We start from the raw sequence: 21,190 nt of genomic DNA on the forward strand, positions 1-21,190 counted from the left end.
TAAGTCTGGTTAGTGGTTTGTCTATTTTTTTATTTTCTCAAAGAATCAACTCTTGGTTTTGTTGATTTTTTTCTATTGCTTTATTCTTCCCTATTTTATTTATTTCTTCTCTGGTCTTTATTACATCCCTCCTTCTACAGACTTTGGATTTCATTTGTTACTCTTTTTCTAGTGTCTTTAGTCATGAGTTTAGACTGTGTATTTGGGATTATTTTTGTTTTTTTAGGTAGGCCTGTATTGCTATGTATTTCCTCCCTTTTAGAACCACTTTTGCAGCATCCCACAAATTTTAACTGTTGTATTTTTGTTCTCATTAGTCTCCCTGTATTGCTTGCTTCCTACTTTGATTTATTCACTGATCCATTAATTATTATGAAGCATGTTGCTTAGCTTACATGTGTTTTTTTAGGGGGTTTTTGTTTTATTTTTTTCATGAAATTTATTTCTAGTTTTATACCATTGTGGTATAAGAAGTTGCTTGATACAATTTCAGTCTTTTTGAACTTATTGAGGCTTTTTTTGTCATCCATTCTGGAGAATATTCCACATACACTTGAGAAAAATGTGTATCCTAGTGCTTTGGGGTGGAATGTTCTGTAGGTATCTGTTAAGTCCATCTGATCTAATGTGTTGTGCAGTGTCTGTTTCCTTATTTATTTTCCCTCTGGTTGATCTGTACATTGATTTAAGTGGCATGTTAAATTCTCCTAATATGAATGAACTGCAATCCTTTCCTCCCTTTAGTTCTGTTAGTATTTGTTTTACATATTTGGTGCATCTATGTTGGGTGTGTAGATATTTATAATGGTTATATCCTCTTGTTGGACTGACCCCTTTATCATTGCGTAATGTCCTTTGTCTCTTGTTACTTTGTTTTGAAGTCTATTTAGTCTGATGTAAGTATTGCTACTCCTCCTTTTTCCTCCCTATTATTTGTATGAAATATCTTTTTCCATCCCTTCACTTTCAGTCTGTGTATGTCTTTAGGTCTGAAAAGAGTCTCGTGTATGCAGCACATATATGAGTCTTGTTTGTTTATCCAATTTGTCACTGTATGTCTTTTGAAAGGTGCATTCAGTTCATTTACATTTAAGGTAGTTATTGATAGGTATGTAGTTATTTCCAGTTCATTAATTGTTTTCTGGTTGTTTCTATAGTTCCTCTCTGTTCCTTTCTTCCTCTCTTATACTCTTCTCTTAGTGTTGTGATTGGATTTCACTTTTTCAATTTTTTGTGTGTATCTAATAGAGGCTTTAGGTTTGTGGTTACCATAATGTTCAAAGATAGTTTCCTAAACATATAACACACAGTAAATTAAGTTGATGACTGCTTTATTTCAAACACAATCTAAAAGTACTTATTTCTTCCTCCTCCTCCTCCACACTTTATTAGATATCATAATCTGTACTTTTTGTGTATCCTTTGACTGATTTTTGTATATATTTGATTTTACTGATTTTGTTGTTTTGTTTTAATTTCATATTTGCTTGGTGAGTAATTGATCAACTATCTTTACTGTGGGTTTATTTTCCCTGGTATAAAATATTTAGGCTTAATAACAGTTCTATCTACCTTTAACATATCCTGTATGTCTGGCTTTGTGATGGTGAATTCTGTTAACTTTTGTTTATTGGGAAACATTTAAATTTACCTTTGAATTTTGAATGATAATCTTGCTGGGTAGAGGATTCTTGGTTGAAGTCCTTCCTTTTCAATACATTAAATATTTCATGCCACTTCCTCTGGCTTGTAAAGTTTCTGCTGGAAGTCTGCTGATGGCCTGGTGGGGTTTCCCTTACAAGTAACTTTTTTTCTCTTTCTGGCTACTTTCAGTAGTCTCTCCTTATCCTTAATCTTTATCATTTTAATTATTATATGTCTTGTTGTCTTCCTGGGGTTCCTATTGTTAGGTGCTCTCTTTGCTTCCATGACACCTGAGTGTCTATTTCCTTTCCCAGATTGGGGAAGTTTTCAACAATTATTTACTCAAGGAGACTTTCTATCCATTTGTTTCTCTCTTCTTCTGGTACCCCTCTTATGCAAGTTTTATTTGGAGTTGTTGCCCAGTTCTCTTAACATCCTCTCTTTTCTAGAAATACTTTTTCTCTCTGTTTCTCAGCTTAATTGTGTTCCTGTTCTCTGATTTCCACCTCACTGATTGTCTCCCCTACTTGGAGCAATCTATTACTCATTCCCTCCATTTTGTGTTTCATTTCAGGTAATATATTCTTCAGCTCTGAGTGGGTCTTTTTCAGCTCTTCAATCTCTTTGTTGAAGTCTTGCCTGAGATAGTCGATGCTTTTCCACAGATCACTGAGCATATTTTTTACTGTTACTTTGAAATCTTTATCAAGATTGGTGATCACTGCTTCATTTAGCCCTCTTTCTGGTGTCTTATCCTTCACTTTTATTTGGAACCTATTCCTCTGCCTCTTCATTTTGTTAGGGTTTCTCTGTTCTTCCTTTGTATTAGATAGATCATCTATGCTTCCTGGTCTAGAGAGTAATGGATTTATGAAGAAGGTGTCATGTGGCGCCCAGAAGCTTAAGACAGTTAACTTTTCAGTGCCTGATTCTCCTTTGTGGTGGAGCCCCAGTTGCGATTTAATGGGCTATGGTGGGGCCTCCTTTCTGCCTGTCTGCCAGCAGTGGTGATCTCAGTCTGCTGGTGAGTAGCAGCTCACCTAAGCCAGTCCTTTGCGAGCTGTGCAGCAGCACTTCTGCTGGGATCACTGTGGGTGGGTCCATCCTCTTCCTGCCCTGCAGCAATGGCAGCATTGGTAGGCTAATGGTGGGTGAGACAGGTGTGTAGTGTTGGGGGAACATAGCACCAGGACACAGTGAGGGGGAAAGAGTGCTTGGAGCTGGATTCTGCAGGTATCCCACCCGTTGGGCTGAGAGAAGGCCAAGAAAGCTGGGAAAGCCTCCTTCTGTCTGCCAGGCAACAAAGCCTCTCTCTGTTTGCCAGCAGTAAAGTCCAAATGCTGCTGGGCTGATTGGGCCTGGTGGGCAGGCTGGTGTGCAGGACGCACCCAGGGCTTAGCCACCAGTGAGGGTCATGGAGCATTTGGAGCTAGCTCCCTCAAAGCACCTGAACTGTTGGGCTGAGGGAAGGTTGAGGAAGCATTATTCACCTCCCTTTTCTCTTCCATAGAGAGCTCCCATCAACCCCTGCCCCACTGGCACCCTTCCGCTGCTGATAAATCTTTGAAACTGCTGCCTCTGTATTGGGTCTCAGTGGGGCCAATGTAGTGTGCCTGCCTTCAACAAGCAGCTGGAATCTCAGACTCTCAGAGCACTCCAACTGTCCTGGTATCCAGCCTCATCAATCACCAAAGCCCAATGCAATGTAGACTTGTGCTTCCAGAGCAGATCTCCTGGGCCAGGTGTGTGGGATACCTGATTCTTATCCTCTCCCCAGTCCATCTCTCTCCTTCCCATCTGTGGGATAAGATGGGGGAAGGGCTTGGGTCCCAATTAATCATAGTTCTGCTATTTTATCCTCTTCTGTGTGCTATTGTCTTCTTCACCAGGTATTAGTCTGTTCTGCAGTCTTCAGGTTGTTTGCGGGATTAGTTGTATTTACTGTTATTGCTTCCCTGGTATGTATATGGGAAGAAGTTTCTTCTCTGCCTTCCTACTCTGCTATAATTTTTCAACCAATCCTAAAAATGCATCTTAAGATTTCACTTTTCTAAAGTATTTATAGCAAGAGACTTTTCTCTAAGCACTGTTTTAGCTGCATCCCACAGATTTTATACCTTCTGTTTTTTCATGATTCAGCTTACAATATTTTCCATATTCAAAATATTGGGGGCTTATAAGGTATTTTTCTATTACTGATTTCTAATTTCACTCTGTTGGAGAAATTGTGTATGATTACCATAATTTTAAGTTTTGTTAAGAAAATTCAGTGTTGCATATGGTCTGTTTTGGTGGATATATCATGTGCAATCAAAAATAAGTTATATAAATTGGGGACAGAGTTATATAAATGACATCAGGTAAAGCTGGTGAACTGTAGTTCAAATCTTCTGTATCCATACTGATTTGCAGTTCCTATGTTCCATCAGTTACTAAAAAATGTGTGCTAAAATATCTAAACTGAGGAATTACTTATTTCTCATGTCACTCTGTCAATTTTTTCTTTGAAAATTTTGAAGTTTGGTAACTGAACTATACACAGAGACATTGATGATTGTTATATCTTTTTGATTAATTGGTTCTCATTCTTATAAAATATCTTCCCTTTTACCTGCCAATACTTTTTGTCCTTTAGTCTACTTTCACTAATCATTCTTATGATCAGTGTTTGCCTGGTATATCTTTCCTTATTCTTTCATTTTTAACCTGTTTGTGTCTATTTTTACAGTGCCTTTCCTATAGACAATATATAGTTAATCCTTGATTTTTTTAATATTAGATCTAATATCTGACTTTTAATTGGAGTGATTATACCATTAAATTTTAGTGTAATCATCATTATGGTTGAATATGAATCACTATTTGTTTTCTACTTTTCATCTATTCTTTCTTCCTGTTTCTCTCTTTCCCTGTCTATTTTAGGATTGGTGGAGTATTTTAATAACAGTTTTATCTTCACCATTGGCTTATTTGCTACATCTCCTTGTTTTATTTTTTTTAATGGTTGTTCTAGGGCTTTTAATATGCCTCTTTAATTCATGACAATTTGGTTTTAAGTAATTTATACCACTTTTACCTGTAGTATCACAACTTTACAACAATAATCTGACATTTCCCCCCTACATTTTTGTGTTTTGGTTTTAAATCCTTTAAGATTACTTGCAGTGTAGTCTGCTATCAATAAATTTTCTTGGGTGTTGTAATCTGAAAAAGTGTTTATCTCTACTTTAGGGGTACTTTTAATAGACCTAGATTACCAATTGGCAGGTTTTATATTTTCTTCAGCTCTTTAAATATAATGCTCCATTTTCTTCTCTTGTGAATTTTTTCTTGATGAGAAATTTGTGATTCTTTTGATCTTTGTTCTCATACCTAATACATCATTTTCAAGCTATTTTAAAATTTACTTTTTATCCCTGATTTTCAGCAGTTTGATTATTGCATTTATTTATGTGGCTCTCTTTTAATTTGTGTTTATTCTTTTTAAAATTTGTCAATGCTCTTGATTCTACAAGTCATAATTCTCATCAAATATGGATAAATTTTTGCCTTTATCTACATATTTCTTCTGCCACAACCCTAGTACTCCAATTACACATTTTCATAGACTTCTTGATACTATATCATGGATTATTGCACTATATTCTTTTATTTTTCCCCTGCTTTATTTTGAACAGTTTCTTGCTATGTCTTTAAGTTTACTGATCTTTTCTTCTGTAATGTTGAATCTGCTCTTATGTACATCTGATGTACTTAATTTATATAATGTATTTTTCAGAATTAGAGTTTCCATTTATTTCTCTTTTATATATTCCATTATTTTCCTTATTCCACTAATGTTTTTAAAACTCCTTTGGGATATTTATAATAACTGTTTTTAAGTCCTTGTCTACTAATTCCATTGCCTCTGTCATTTCTCTGTTTCAGTTGAGTAATTTTTCTCCTAATTAAGGATCACAATTTGGTTCTTCTTTGAATATTTAGTATTTTTCAGGGCAGGACAATTATAAATATTTTTGAATGTCATGCTGTTGGCTGCTGGATTTTATTGTCTTCCTTTAAAGAATATTGAAGTACCTTTTGGCAGGTATCTAATGTACATGTGGATCAGCTGGATCATTTATGGTTTGTTTTAAGCTTCGTTATGGTAAGCCTGAAGACTTGACTCAAGGTCCAGTTTAGTCCTAGTACTAAATTACATGTTAAATTTATTTCAGCCATGTAGGAGCTCTGAAAATTTTTCCACTTACAAAATTATTTCCTGAAACTCAGGGAATTTCAACAAATGCATGCATTTTTATCATTCAGTGACAAACTCAGAGGGACCTGTACCCAAATTTTTAAAATTTTTCTCTACATTTGTCCATTCTTTCCCACATATTGTTCCCCCAAATACAGCCACCTCACTCTCCTAATTTCCAGTCTCCATATCCTCCACTGGGTAGACTACCGTGCTATACTTGGGTTCCCCTCCCTGAGCTGTGGTCCAGAAGTGCCTGCATGCAGAAAGCTGGGGTGATTGGGGAACTCATGTTTCCCTTCTTTTAGAAATCACAGTCCTGCCCTGCCTTTGATCAGTGTCTTCAAATAGTTGCTCCACATATTCTGTCCAATTTTCTAAATTTTATAGTAGGAGAGAAAGTTCAGTTCCAACTGTACCATCATAGCTGAAGATGGAAGTTTGTCCTTAGGTGATTTTTAAAAAAGGTCTACCAGTATTTTTCCTATGTTCCAACTATATCCTTAAATATAGGTTACTATATAAAACACTCAGATATTCAAACAATAACAAAGTAGCCTTTGAAGAGATAAAGAGGAGATGGGGCCAATAGACATATTTATAAGCTACACAATAATGATGTTTTAGAAGATATTATAAGCCGGGCTGTCATTGAAGAACAAAATGATTTTATTACATTCATTTCTAAAGAGAAGGATAACTTTTTGTGCAATGGTGAGATAAAATATTTGTGGATTATATAAATGGAACAGACATGTACTTCATGGAAGAGGCAAGCTGATAAAAATAAGTAGGCTGCTAAATAACAAAGGGTTACAAAGAATGAGGCAGCCAGGCCTCTACCCAAGGAGCTGAACCTGAGTGATACTCAGCTCAACACAAAAGGATACTTGGCCTAGTATGGAAGACAGCAGGGTATAGAAATCCATGATGAATGGAGAATAAGCAGGCAATCACAAAAATCAAAGACACCACAGAGAACCACTGAACTGCCTAATCTGTGTTAGTAACATATCTATCACATCTATGGAAAGGAAAGAGGGAAATAAGTGCTCTGAGGTCAAAGAAATATATTCACATCAATTCTTTCCTGTCAGCTCTGGAGCATACAACAAAGCATCTCATAGAGTCAGTCACACAGAAAAGAAGTTCTCTCTTTTCACTCAGCTGAGATTTTCCCATAGGTCAAGAGCATTATGATGTCAAGACTGCTTTGTTAAAGTTGTTTCAGAAAGCACTATCAGACTGGGAACACAGAGCTGCCTGCTTTGAAAAAATAAGACACCTTTGTTACTAGAGATACCACCTCTTGAGCACCACAGTTCCAATCAGCTAGCTCTAGGAATATTATGGGAAAATTTGGCTCTAGAAACTGGGGAAATAAAGACAACTCAGATTCTTCTATCCCTCAAGTAGTTTACAATTCAGAAGAATAAAACTGAGATAAACACATTCAAAATTTTCATCAGCAATTATTTCAGTGAGAACAGATAGAAACCACGTATAAGGTTGTAATTTGAAAAATTTACAAAACAAAATGCCATTTTAGTAGGATTGAAGTAGAATGAAAGTTTTCAATAGAGTTTAAAAATGATATACTATGGGGGCAGAGCCAAGATGGCAGCGTGAGTAGAGCAGCAGAAATCTCCTCCCAAAACCATATATATTTTTGAAAATACAACAAATACAACTATTCCTAAAAGAGAGACCAGAAGACACAGGACAACATCCAGACCACATCCACACTTGCGAGAACTCAGCACCTCGCGAAGTGGGTAAGATACAAGCTGTGGCCCGGAGGAACCCGAGCGCCCCTCACCCCAGCTCCCGGTGGGAGGAGAGGAGTCAGAGTGGGGAGGGAGAGGGAGCCCAGGACTGCTAAACACCCAGCCCCAGCCATCCGCACTGGGAATGCAGACACACAGTGCGTGGGGTGCTGGATACAAGGGAAACAGGACAGTAAGACCTGTGAGCGGGTCCCCACAGCCGGCACCACTGGGACAAAGAAAAGCGAGTGCTTTTTGAAAGTCTTAAGGGACAGGAACCCCATAGCTGGACGGAAGCATCCCACGACACTTAACCCAGTAGCTGGGAATCCCAGGGAACACCGGGCACCCTAACCCCATGGGCAGCAGCGTGGTTCGGAGGCCCCTCACATCAATAAACAGCCTCCCGCCTGTCTCCCGTCCAATGCAGCTCTGCCATATTGGAGCGGCAGACTAAGGCTGGCCACGCCCATAGCAACCATGGAGCTTAACTCCACAGCAACCATGGTGCTTAACTCCACAGTGGCCAGGCAAGAATCAGAGGCCCCGGCTGCATGCAGCTGCCCAGCACAAGCCGCTAGAGGTCGCTGTTCTCCCAGCAAAGGAAGGCCACAAACCAACAAGAAGGGACGTTCTCTCAGGCAACACACAGTGCTAGCCCCACACAACTACCTCTATCGCCATGAAAAGGCAAAAGAATTTGATACAGACCAAAATCACAGAGTCAGCCCCTGAGAAGGAGATAGACCTAAGCAATCTTCCTGAAAAATAATTCAAAATAAAGGTCATAACTATGTTGATGGAGCTGCAGAGAAATATACAAGAGCTAAGGGATGATATCTGGAGGAAGATTACAGAAATGAAACAATCTCTGGAAATATTTATAAGCAGAATAGATAAGATGCAAGAGGCCATTGATGGAATAGAAACCAGAGAACAGGAACGCATAGAAACTGACATAGAGAGAGATAAAAGGATCTCAAGAAATTAAACAATATTTATAGAACTGTGCAACCAATCAAAAAGGAACAGTATCCACATTATAGGGGTACCAGAAGAAGAAGAGAGAGAAAAAGGGATAGAAAGTGTCTTTGAAGAAATAATTGCTGAAAACTTCCCCAAATGTGGGGAGGAAATAATTGCTAAGACCACAGAAGTACACAGAACTCCCAACAGAAGAGACCCAAGGAGGACAACACCAAAACACATAATAATTAAAATGGCAAAGTTCAAGGACAATGACAGAGTTTTAAAGGCAGCTAGAGAGAGGAAAAAGGTCACCTACAAAGGAAAACCCATCAGGCTATCATCAGACTTCTCAACAGAAACCTTACAGGCCAGAAGAGAATGGCATGATATATTTAATGCAATGAAACAGAAGGGCCTTGAACCAAGAATACTGTATCCAGCATGATTATCATTTAAATATGAAGGAGGGATTAAATAATTCCCAGACAAGCAAAAGTTGAGGGAATTTGTATTTTAGAGGGACTGCTCTAGATGGGAGCACTCCTAAGGCTAAATAGATGTCAAAAGAGAAAATACCAACCAAATACTAACTAAAGGCAAAAAATAAAATCAACTACCCACAAAAGCAGTTAAAGGAAACATAAAAGAGCACAGAATGAAACACCCAACATATAAAGAATGGAGGAGGAGGAATAAGAAGGGAGAGAAATAAAGAATCACCAGACAGTGTCTATAATAGTTCAATAAGCAAGTTAAGTCAGACAGTAAGATACTAAAGAAGCTAACCTTGAACCTTTGGTAACCACGAATCTAAAGCCTGCAATGGCAATAAGTACATATCTTTCAATAATCACCCTAAATGTAAATGAACTTAATGCACCAATTAAAAGACAAAGAGTAATAGAATGGATAAAAAAAGCAAGACCCATCTATATGCTGCTTACAAGAAACTCACCTCAAACCCAAAGACATGTACAGACTAAAAGTCAAGGGATGGAAAAAGATATTTCATGCAAACAACAGAGAGAAAAAAGCAGGTATTACAGTACTAGTATCAGACAAAATAGACTTCACAACAACAAAGAAAGTAACAAGAGATAAAGAAGGACATTACATAATGATAAAGGGCTCCCTCCAACAAGACGATATAACCATTCTAAATATATATGCACCCAACACAGGAGCACCAGCATATGTAAAACAAATACTAACAGAACAAAAGGGGGAAATAGAATGCAATGCATTCATTTTAGGAGACTTCAACACTCCACTCACTCCAAAGGATAGATCCACTGGACAGAAAATAAGTAAGGACACGGAGGCACTGAACAACACACTAGAACAGATGGACCTAATAGACCTCTATAGAACTCTACATCCAAAAGCAAAAGGATACACATTCTTCTCAAGTACACATGGAACATTCTCCAGAATAGACCACATACTAGGCCACAAAAAGAGCCTCAGTAAATTCCAAAAGATTGAAATCCTACCAACCAACTTTTCAGACCACAAAGCTATAAAACTAGAAATAAATTGTACAAAGAAAGCAAAAAGGCTCACAAACACATGGAGGCTTAACAACATGCTCCTAAATAATCAATGGATCAATGAACAAATTAAAATAGAGATCCAGCAATATATGGAAACAAATGACAACAACACAAAGCCCCTACTTATGTGGGATGCAGCAAAAGCAGTCTTAAGAGGAAAGTATATAGCAATCCAGGCATATTTAAAGAAGGAAGAACAATCCCAAATGAATAGTCTAATGTCACAATTATCAAAATTGGAAAAAGAAGAACAAATGAGGCCTAAGGTCAGCAGATGGAGGGACATAGTAAAGATCAGAGAAGAAATAAATAAAATTGAGAAGAACAAAACAATAGAAAAAGTCAATGAAACCAACAGCTGGTTCCTTGAGAGAATAAACAAAACAGATAAGCCTCTAGCCAGAATTATTAGGAGAAAAAGAGAGTCAACACACATCAACTGAATCAGAAACGAGAAAGGAAAAAATCACGATGGACCCCACAGAAATACAAAGAATTATTAGAGAATACTATGAAAACCTATATGCTAACAAGCTGGAAAACCTAGGAGAAATGGACAACTTCCTAGAAAAATACAACCTTCCAAGACTGACCAACGAAGAAACACAAAATTTAAACAAACCAATTGCGAGCAAAGAAATTGAAGCAGTAATCAAAAAACTACCCAAGGACAAAACCCCCGGGCCATTTGGATTTACCTCATAATTTTATCAGACATACAGAGAAGACATAAAGCCATTCTCCTTAAAGTTTTCCAAAAAATAGAAGAGGAGGGAATACTCCCAAACTCATTCTATGAAGCCAATATCACCCTAATACCAAAACCAGGCAAAGACCCCACCAAAAAAGAAAATTACAGACCAATATCCCTGATGAGCATAGATTCAAAAATACTCAACAAAATATTAGCAAACCAAATTAAAAATATTTCAAAAGGATCATACACCATGACCAAGTGGGATTCATCCCAGGGATGCAAGGATGGTACAACATTCAAAATCCATCAACAACATCCACCACATTCACAAAAAAGAAGGACAAAAACCACATGATCATCTCCATAGATGCTGAAGAAGCATTTGACAAAATTCAATATCCATTCATGATAAAAACTCTCAGCAAAATAGGTATAGAGGGCAAGTACCTCCACATAATAAAGGCCATATATGATAAATCCACAGCTAACATCATACTGAACAGCAAGAAGCTAAAAGCTTTTCCTCTGAGATCGGGAACAAGACAGGGATGCCCACTCTCCCCACTGTTATTCAACATAGTCCTGGAGGTCCTAGCCATGCAATTAGACAAAACAAAGAAATACAAGGAATTCAGATTGGTAAAGAAGAAGTTATAATGTCACAATTTGCAGATGACATGATATTGTACATAAAAAACCATAAAGACTCCACTCCAAAACTACTAGAACTGATATTGGAATACTGCAAAGTTGCAGGATACAAAATTAGCACACAAAAGTCTGTAGCTTTCCTATACACTAACAATGAACCAATAGAAAGAGAAATCAAGAAAACAATTCCATTCACAATTGCATCAAAAAGAATAAAATACCTAGGAATAAACCTAACCAAGGAAGTGAAATATCTATACCCTGAAAACTATAAGACACTCTTAAGAGAAATTAAAGAGGACACTAACAAATGGAAACTCATCCCATGCTCTTGGCTAGGAAGAATTAATATAATCAAAATGGCCATCCTGTCCAAAGCAATATACAGATTTGATGCAATCCCTATCAAATTACCAACAACATTCTTCAATGAACTGGAACAAATAGTTCAAAAATTCATATGGAAACACCAAAGACCCCAAATAGCCAAAGCAATCCTGAGAAGGAAGAAGAAAGTGGGGGGGGGGGGACCTCACTCCCCAACTTCAAGCTTTACTACAAAGCCACAGTAATCAAGACAGTTTGGTACTGGCACAAGAACAGAGCCACAGACCAGTGGAACAGATTAGAGTCTCCAGACATTAACCCAAACATATACGGTCAATTAATATACGATAAAGGAGCCATGGACATACAATGGTGAAATGACAGTCTCTTCAACAGATGGTGCTGGCAAAACTGGACAGCTACATGTAAGAGAATGAAGCTGGATCACTGTCTAACCCCATACACAAGAGTAAATTCGAAATGGATCAAAGACCTGAATGTAAATCAGGAAACCATAAAACTCTTAGAAAAAAACATAGGCAAAAATCTCTTGGACATAAACATGAGCGACTTCTTTGTGAACATATCTTCCCAGGCAAGGAAAACAAAAGCAAAAATGAACAAATGGGACTACGTCAAGCTGAAAAGCTTCTGTACAGCAAAGGTAGAACAAAAAGGTACCCTACAGTATGGGAGAATATACTCATAAATGACTGATCCGATAAAGGCTTGACATCCAAAATATATAAAGAGCTCATGCACCTCAACAAACAAAAAACAAATAATCCAGTTAAAAAATGGGCAGAGGAGATGAGCAGAGAGTTATCCAAAGAAGAAATTCAGATGACCAACAGACACATGAGAAGATGCTCCACATCGCTAGTCATCAGAGAAATTCAAATTAAAACCACAATGAGATATCACCTCACACCAGTAAGGATTGCCACCATCCAAAAGACAAACAACAACAAGTGTTGGCGAGGTTGTGGAGAAAGGGGAACCCTCCTATACTGCTGGTGGGAATGTAAATTAGTGCAACCATTGTGGAAAGCAGTATGGAGGTTCCTCAAAATGCTCAAAATAGAAATACCATTTGACCCAGGAATTCCACTTCTAGGAATTTACCCCAAGAATGCAGCACTCCAGTTTGAAAAAGACAGATGCACCCCTATGTTTATCACTGCACTATTTACAATAGCCAAGATATGGAAGCAACCTAAATGTCCATCAGTAGATGAATGGATAAAGAAGATGTGGTACATATACACAATGGAATATTATTCAGCCATAAGAAGAAAACAAATCCTACCATTTGCAACAACATGGATGGAGGTAGAGGGTATTATGCTCAGTGAAATAAGCCAGGTGGAGAAAGACAAGTACCAAATGATTTCACTCATATGTGGAGAACAAAGGAAAACTGAAGGAACAAAACAGCAGCAGAATCACAGAACCCAAGAATGGACTAACAGTTACCAAAGGGAAAGGGACTGGCCAGGATGGGTGGGAAGGGAGGTATAAGGGGGGAAAAAAAGAAAGGGGGCATTATGATTAGCATGTATAATGTGGGGGGGAGCATGGGGTGGGCTGTGCAACACAGAGAAGACAAGTAGTGATTGTACAGCATCTTATTACACTGATGGACAGTGACTGTAATGAGGTTTGCATGGGGGACTTGGTGAAGGGGGGACCCTAGTAAATATAATGTTCTTCATGTAATTGTAGATTAATGATAACAAAAAAAAATGATATACTATGGTGTACTTTTAAATCTTAAAAAAGTAAACATATGAAAAGCTGGATTCAGTAACATCTATGTGGGTCAGCTGGAATGATATTTTATTTTCTACCATATTTCAAGGTTTTAAGGAGAATGACTTAGCTTTCATATTTACATTTCTACTCTCTGATATAGCTCAGAATTTTCTAATTAGCAGTTATTGAGGGCCTCAAAGTGGATCCTCCGATTCAAAGTGGACCCTTCATCATTAGGTGTGACAGCTATGTGAACATTGTATTAATAAAGGGAAGACTAAATCAATGTAACTAACAATTTTTTCTCAGACCACTCAGAGCTGCCCAGGGAGGCTGAATTGCACTCACTGCATTGCAGATACAACCCCTGTGTGGTGGAGTAAAGGTTTTTCTTCCCTCTTTGTTATGGAGAAGAGTATAGGGCAATAAATAACCCTATATTTTATTATGATTGATTTGAAAAAACATAAAAAATAAAAAGTTGAACATAAATGCTGAAAATATGCAAAAAAAATACTTGAAATGTTAAGATAGCTTTAACATTTTTCCCTAATATTATCCAATCTATGATTAGCTCTAATAACACTGAATATTTTTTAAAACATCAAAGGAGCCCAAGGCTCCTGGGTGATAAGCGTCCCCAGAAACCTACCTCTTGTACATTTTTCTTTGCACTCTTCTAGGCTTTCAAATCGATTCTGGTTTCCTTCACAGCCCCCATATACAAATTCTTCACACTTTTGAGTATGGATATTGAAAAAAAATCTCTTTATCATTGCTTTGCACGGGCCATCATCCGCTTTTAATGCACAAAATGAGTGCACAAGCTTAAGTGGTGGTAACTCAGCATCTACAAGGTAAAAAAATGAAAGACATATAACTCTTCATCAACAGTGTACTAATGTTTTTTTATTTCCTTTTCTGTAGATACTAATTTTAAGGAAAAGTACAGCAGCCATACAACAGGCTGATACAAGAAACCATGAAAAGTTTTCAGTTGTAAAAAAGTAGATAAAGTTTATAAAACTCACCAAGTGAGACAGGTTTTATCAATTATTAAACTTTTATAGTTGATTATTAATCAATTATTAAAGCAAAATGGAGAATAACGTTTCTAGACTCTTGGTACAGATCTGGCTTAAACCCATACCAGTGGATAGATACAGAATTGAGTAGTGGTTGTAGGGTAACTGATGTGTTGACTATACAAACAAAGGGAGACCTTTTTCTAAATTCAGCAGTTTTTAAGGGCAGATATTAATGGACAGTTCTTTAAGTCGCTCTCCCTAATCCACAGTTTTATAGTTTTTTGTGTATAAACAACTTTTTAAAAGCAACAGTGTGCTCATATTCACACATATGTATATGCTGTCTATATTAAACGATTCCCTAATTGTGAAAATATAGGTGTTTGATGTTACATGTATCATGATGCATTCTTTTATGAACCATGATTGGTTTTTAACAATGTTTAAAAAACTTAATGCTTTCTATGTTTTAAAATAGAATGAGGCAATTCTTTTGACATTGAGTTTTATTTTTTTTCACAAAGATTCATTCACTTGTTTCAGTCAGTTTTGATTTAGTCACACAATTTTTGATCTTGGGAAGGGACTTGTACTTACAGGAAACTCAATTGAAATTCTTAAATTTGATTTTTATCAAGCCTAATAATACTCATAGAGGCCTAATTTTAAATAAGTTGTGTTTTTTACAGAATCTACCTCTAATTTAGACTGTAATTAAAAACTGTAGCCAGTACTACCAAGATAATGATGACCAAAGAATGCCATATAATCTTACTCTTTGAATATTGTCTATGAATTGAGCCACTGTCTTTCAGTATTCACTATGATCCCTTATGAGGGATACTGAAGCCTAAAATGACCTAAACAAATTTGCCCTTTAGAGGGCAGTAGGATTCTAGTAAATTTAAAACTGATAAGTATAGGTATCTTAAAAAAATGCAATTTAATGCCCTATAGAATAATTTACTTTGAAAAAAGAAACATAAATCAATGTCACTTTAACATTTTTACATATAATACTATATAAGCATGAAATAAGAGGATAAGTTTTTGGATGTGTGACCATCTAGAAGGAAATCAATTTTTAATGTCCTATAATTTCAAACTTCTGTAAATTTTTTTGAAACAGAATATATGCATATCATAAAAGCTGGATTTGATAATTTTATCAAGTCTCTTCTACCCTTCATATTTTTGTTATCCTAATGATCTATATTGAATTAATGTCAAGTATTAGCCATATTTCAGTAATGTTAAAGACACTTTGTGACAATGTAATTGGAATTTTTAAAAAATTTTCCCTCTGACTCATAAAATGATAAACTAGCCTTGCAATCTTGGAAGGATTAAGAATATAGCTTTCTCTACATAACTGGTGTATTGTGCTGTTTGATTCACTTGACATTATTTATGATCATGTGAATTTGATATCAATCACTAATGAAAATTCTACTCTTAAAAAAACCAGGTTTATAAAATATATCCCCATGTTGATCTCTTTGATAAGTGAATTGGATTTTTTTCAATTAAAATAAATAGAGCTGACAGAAATGATAGAATAGCAAATTTTCAGACTCAAAATTTGGTAAGGTAAAATAACATATAACAGAATTATTGTAATATATAGTCCTTTACCTACAAAAGATAGGGATACTTTCAGCACCAGTTTTCATGAAGCTGCTAATTAGCAAGTTATAATACTAGTCAAACCTTTGACTAATGCTGAATTTTAAGCACCTGTGCATTTTGTGTGTTTCATCTTTCTCTGGGGTTATGTTCAACTGACAAATTTTAGATATTTACCAATATGATATTTTTAATGATTTTTACACTGATTAGTGTCTCTAAAGCCAGTCAATTTCTGTAATATATGTGTAAATTATCAAAGCAACTATATATTGGCATATAAATTTAAATCTTGTTTCTTTTTCTAATTATTTACCTAACATTTTATGCTCATCAGTATCTGAAAATAAGTGGCTTTAAAGCATATCAAAAGTTTCTGGTGCCCAATAGTATGGATACTTTAAAATTATAATTTTCCTTAAATGTTTTTAAGACTTCCCTAAAATTCTTTACTTTTCTTAGATTATATACATAAGTACTTTTTTCCTATAGAAATTCAAAATACGTATATCTAGTAGCATTTTAGAGAGTTGATGAGAATATTTTCATAGGTAAGGCCCACAATAAGTATCATTGAACTAGCACTGTTTGTATGCTCTAGACTCATTTTTAGGGGACTGATAAATATCAGTTCTATAAATATCTGATCTTAAAATCAGATCTCAGAATCTCAGAGCCACATAAATAATTCTGAGAAATGAACATAGGGTAAAAATAGAATCTGACATTTTGAATCTTACAGCTATATATACCATTATTTCTAAAATTCCTATAGCACTCCTCATACAATATGATGGTCCTGATTCCAAAGTTAATGTTACTTTAGAACCTTACAGACACCAAGTAATTGAAGCATTCAGACAGACACCTTAATGCAGATCTCCACCCATAGGGACTTTTGTAATACCGGAGCTGTCCTATATATTCAGGAAAAACTATTTCTTATAAATAAATAATTTTATAAGATTATTTATCATTGATGATTCCTCTTTATTTGACTTTTAGTCTATTTGATAGTCCTTAATCATCATGCCAAATCTTTTATTTTACATTTTTTATAAGGATACATCTCAAACTCAACCTGCTATTTAGAATGTTACCGCCAGGTGGTAGCAGCGTACCACGAAAATGAAAGGTAGGCCATGGAAGTTACAGGCAGTAGTCCTTAGAGTAATAACAGCCGATGTTTGCTGAGTCATTACTATGCTTCAGACATTTTGTAATTAAGTTATTTGATGTAGTCACAACTTCTAAATTAAGCATTATTGTCTCCATTTTACAAATTATAAAATAGCATTGCAGAAATTAATTGTTCAATTCATACCATAAGTGATGGCTTTAAAATTGACCCCCAGATGGTATTATACCAGTATCTCACACATTCTTACTGAGTGATACAGTCACATACCTGCGTTACTGAGATTCCTAAATTGGCATTTGGATCAAGCACACTGATAACAGTTTCTACTCAATAATTTTTTTCAAAATTTGCTTTATGAAAACTGGTTTCAATGATGACAGTGCATAAAGATTCTTCAGCAATTTCCTAAAGAAAACACTAACTTTTTAAACTATACTTTGATTGTTAGCTAACTGTTCATCTTTACCATTCCCATTTTAATGTATTTCTTAAATGAATCCTGTATTCGAGTCATCTGATGTTTTGTGCAGTGAGTTTGTGACCCACACTTGAGCGCAGGATCCCTGAAGTGGAAGAGGGACCAGATGTGCTCTCCTGGACACAGTGCCATGACACTCCACTCAAAGGGGATGGAAATCTGTTTTGGGCTTCATTTCTTACTTTTGGTAGATATTTTTGGAAATTAATACTCGTGTGTTGATCATGTGTCAGGCACCGTGCTGTCATGGAAGACATGAAACTCTTTCAGGATCATGCAGATACTGAGGACTTTCTTACAGAAACATTCAAGAAGTTCAGGGTTCTGTGCAAGGGTATGATAAGATACCTAAACTTGTCTGAGAGGGTTGGGGAGAACATTCCTGAGACTTGAAACTGAGACTTGAAGAAAGTGGTTGGTGACAAGGATCTGCCCACGGTCTGAAACTGGAGAACACCTACAGTGTAATGTAACAGGCAATGTAACAGAAATTTAATGTGATACAGTCAGATCAGTAGAATTATGGTTTATATTATATCATTTTCTGTAATTGATTTCTTTAATTTCACATCTAATAACCTGAGAACTATAATTTCACTCTTCCCTCCCCCCATCCTGGAATGTTAGAAGGAAGGCTCATAATACTGGGGACATGTCTCGGCCTTGACTGTTAGAATCTTCCTTCTCCTGAAACTTGTTTGGTAACCTAGAGCTTTAAGGTGAACTTACTCTCTGAGTCTACACGCTACTTGACTGACTAAAGATTGGATTTCTCTGGCAGGGGAGCACACAGACATGTACTCTTTGCCTTCTCTGTGCCAGAAAATGTGTCGGACGCTTATATGCAGTTTATATAACAACCATATAAGAAAGTTACTTACATTACTTATTTCCAGATTAGAACCCTGGGAGTCAGAGACCTTAGATAACTCACCTAATTCTGCAAAGCTACTGTATGCAAAGCTATGCATGCAAACTTAGATCTGACTGATTCTGAATCTTAAGAAAGACACTTGTCTTTCTCTAAATGCTCCTGGCTAATCTCTCTCAGTCCAAAGGAATTTAAAAAATAAAAGCAAATCACCACTGTTTTTGTTATCATTTTGATCTTACCAAGGAGTTGATTCTACTCCATCCTCCTTGCTGGTTGGAGTGATTGAAAAAAAAAATGTCTGCTATTGACATGTGAGGGAAGCTATGAAATCATGTGTGTTTTTCTACAAAATGATAGTATGCTCTTCAGTGAAATGGTATACTCCATAAAATGATGGTATGACCCTGGCACATTGTGATAAATGGTTAACTCCAAAGCTGAATTGATTCTGACGTAGGATCATGCTATTGTAAGATTAATTAGAAATAAAGCAAAAACTGGATGAGCCTGCAGATAGTTGGTTAAGTGGTCTCCAAGTCTAGCTTTAATATCAAAATGTTATCTTATCCCCCTGGGTTTGGTCTGATTGATTCTGGTTTCTTGGCTGACAATGATGGCAGCAACAATCTCTGTAACCTGCCAGTTAGCTGGCGTGTGCTTCCTCTGCCTGACTGAGGGCGATTGGACTATGTGAATATTGGCAACACTTGGACCCCTTCTCCTCCCGCTTCCCAAGGTGGGTTGCCTGCTTTTTCCTCATTAGGACTAACTTTATCCTCCACTATCCTTTCTTTCCCCAATTTCCAGAATATTGGAACTTTGGCCATTCCTTTAGAGAAATGAGCCAAATGAAAGATTAGAGATCATCTCGTAATGTCTAAATTCCTATTTTTATAAGTCACATTATGGTTTTTTACTTTATTAAATAACATTTCACTTTCGGGAAATTAAAAAAATTGCTTTTGGTGCTGTATAACAATAAGCCTTTCTTTTTCACTCATAGCTAAGATATGATTGGCCCTGTTGATCCCAGGTGGGTTCCCTTCTCATCTACTAGTCATCCAGGGCTAATCTAGGCAGGGCCTGCCTGGGCAGCTGGGCTTCCAGCTGTGGGTCCAGCTAGCACACATTTTCAGATTTGTTCCATGTGTCATTCTTGGGTGCAGACTCAGGTGTTGTAGCAAGTACCACATGGCCTCTTCCCTGTGCCAAACGCTCAGATCACCAAACTTGGATGCGTTCCCTTCCTTTGCATCAACAGCATGCCCTATGCATGCCTCTGTCACTTCATTTACTATTTTATGCTGAAATAACTTGTCTACACTTCAGTCTCCCCTGTGAAACTGAGATTCTTGAGAATCTAGTTTCAGTCATCACTGCTTCTCTAGCACCTCCTACCATTGCAGGTGCCTAAGATGTATTTATTCAGTGTTTGTCAAAGGGAAGTGCATTGAATGAATCACTTCAAAGAGCTGTTAGAGGTATGAAATAGGAATGTATTTGTGGAAGCCTTTTATGCATGATAAACATACATACAAATAGAAGCTATCACTTTGTTCATATTCTGGGACTGTTACCAATGACTTGAGATTTCTCTCAAAATATACTAATTTTCCCCAAAATGTTACTTTTAAGGACTAAATAAATTATAGTAACAACCAGTGTATAGTCTTTTCCTTGTTCTATTGTTTGATTTTTAATATTTTATTTTTAGAACAGAGCTTTGTGGAATTAGAACTAATTACTACTACCCAGAACTAACTTGCATTACTCAGATCTGGTGTCCTGCTTAGTTAGATTCTCACTCTGCACTCATTTGGTTCTTAGTTTGGGAATCAGAGCGAGGAGACAATGACTGAAGCGTCAAGTGTCTGTAGTTTTCTTTTCCTTCTCACACTTTCTCCAGTCAAGGGAGGGTGACGTGAAGGCTCCTAGGAGTTTTTTTTTTACTTCAATTTGCTCCTTGCAATTTTCTAGAGATACTTCAATGTTTAATATTCTAGCCTATAAAAAAAAAAGAAATCTTCTTCTCTAAAATGAGTTTTTAGGGTCTAAGTTTATTTTTTTGACAAATTATATATGTTTCCTAAGAAAAGTGTCACTTTTAAAAAAACCTAATTTTCCTGTACACTGGAGAAAAATATTAAATATCTGGATTAAAATTGAGAACTGTGCCTAGCTTAACAAGAATATTTCTAACATTTCACCTGTAACGTTTCCATGTTCTTCACCTTCCTCGGGAACAGCATTAAGAGGGACAGAGGCACAACTAAGCAGCAGACATACAGAAGCCCAAAAAATCTCTTCTTTCTTCATTATATAAATCATCTCTGAAATACAGAACCCAGACATATCTAATAAATAAAACATTAATGTGGAATTATCTGTAGACTAATAGGAATGTTACACGTCTCCCAATGTAAGTTTCTATGACATTAATG

At 36.4% G+C, this 21,190-nt stretch overlaps 1 protein-coding gene across 3 annotated transcripts in view; it reads right to left on the reverse strand.

The window, feature by feature from the left end:
• The window catches only part of TFPI (tissue factor pathway inhibitor), a 95,120-nt gene that overhangs the window by 39,331 nt on the left and 34,599 nt on the right, over positions 1–21,190 (reverse strand). For all 3 annotated transcript variants that reach the window (XM_057503807.1, XM_057503806.1, XM_036924877.2), the window contains exons 2-3: positions 20,957–21,079; positions 14,255–14,452 (exon numbers count right to left, since the gene is read on the reverse strand). In XM_057503807.1, the coding sequence (XP_057359790.1) occupies positions 14,255–14,452; positions 20,957–21,077 (319 nt within the window). In that variant the 5' untranslated portion in view covers positions 21,078–21,079. The remainder of the gene's footprint in view (positions 1–14,254; positions 14,453–20,956; positions 21,080–21,190) is intronic.

This window comes from Manis pentadactyla, chromosome 6, assembly GCF_030020395.1.
Source record: "Manis pentadactyla isolate mManPen7 chromosome 6, mManPen7.hap1, whole genome shotgun sequence".
In the NCBI taxonomy this organism is placed as follows: domain Eukaryota; kingdom Metazoa; phylum Chordata; class Mammalia; order Pholidota; family Manidae; genus Manis; species Manis pentadactyla.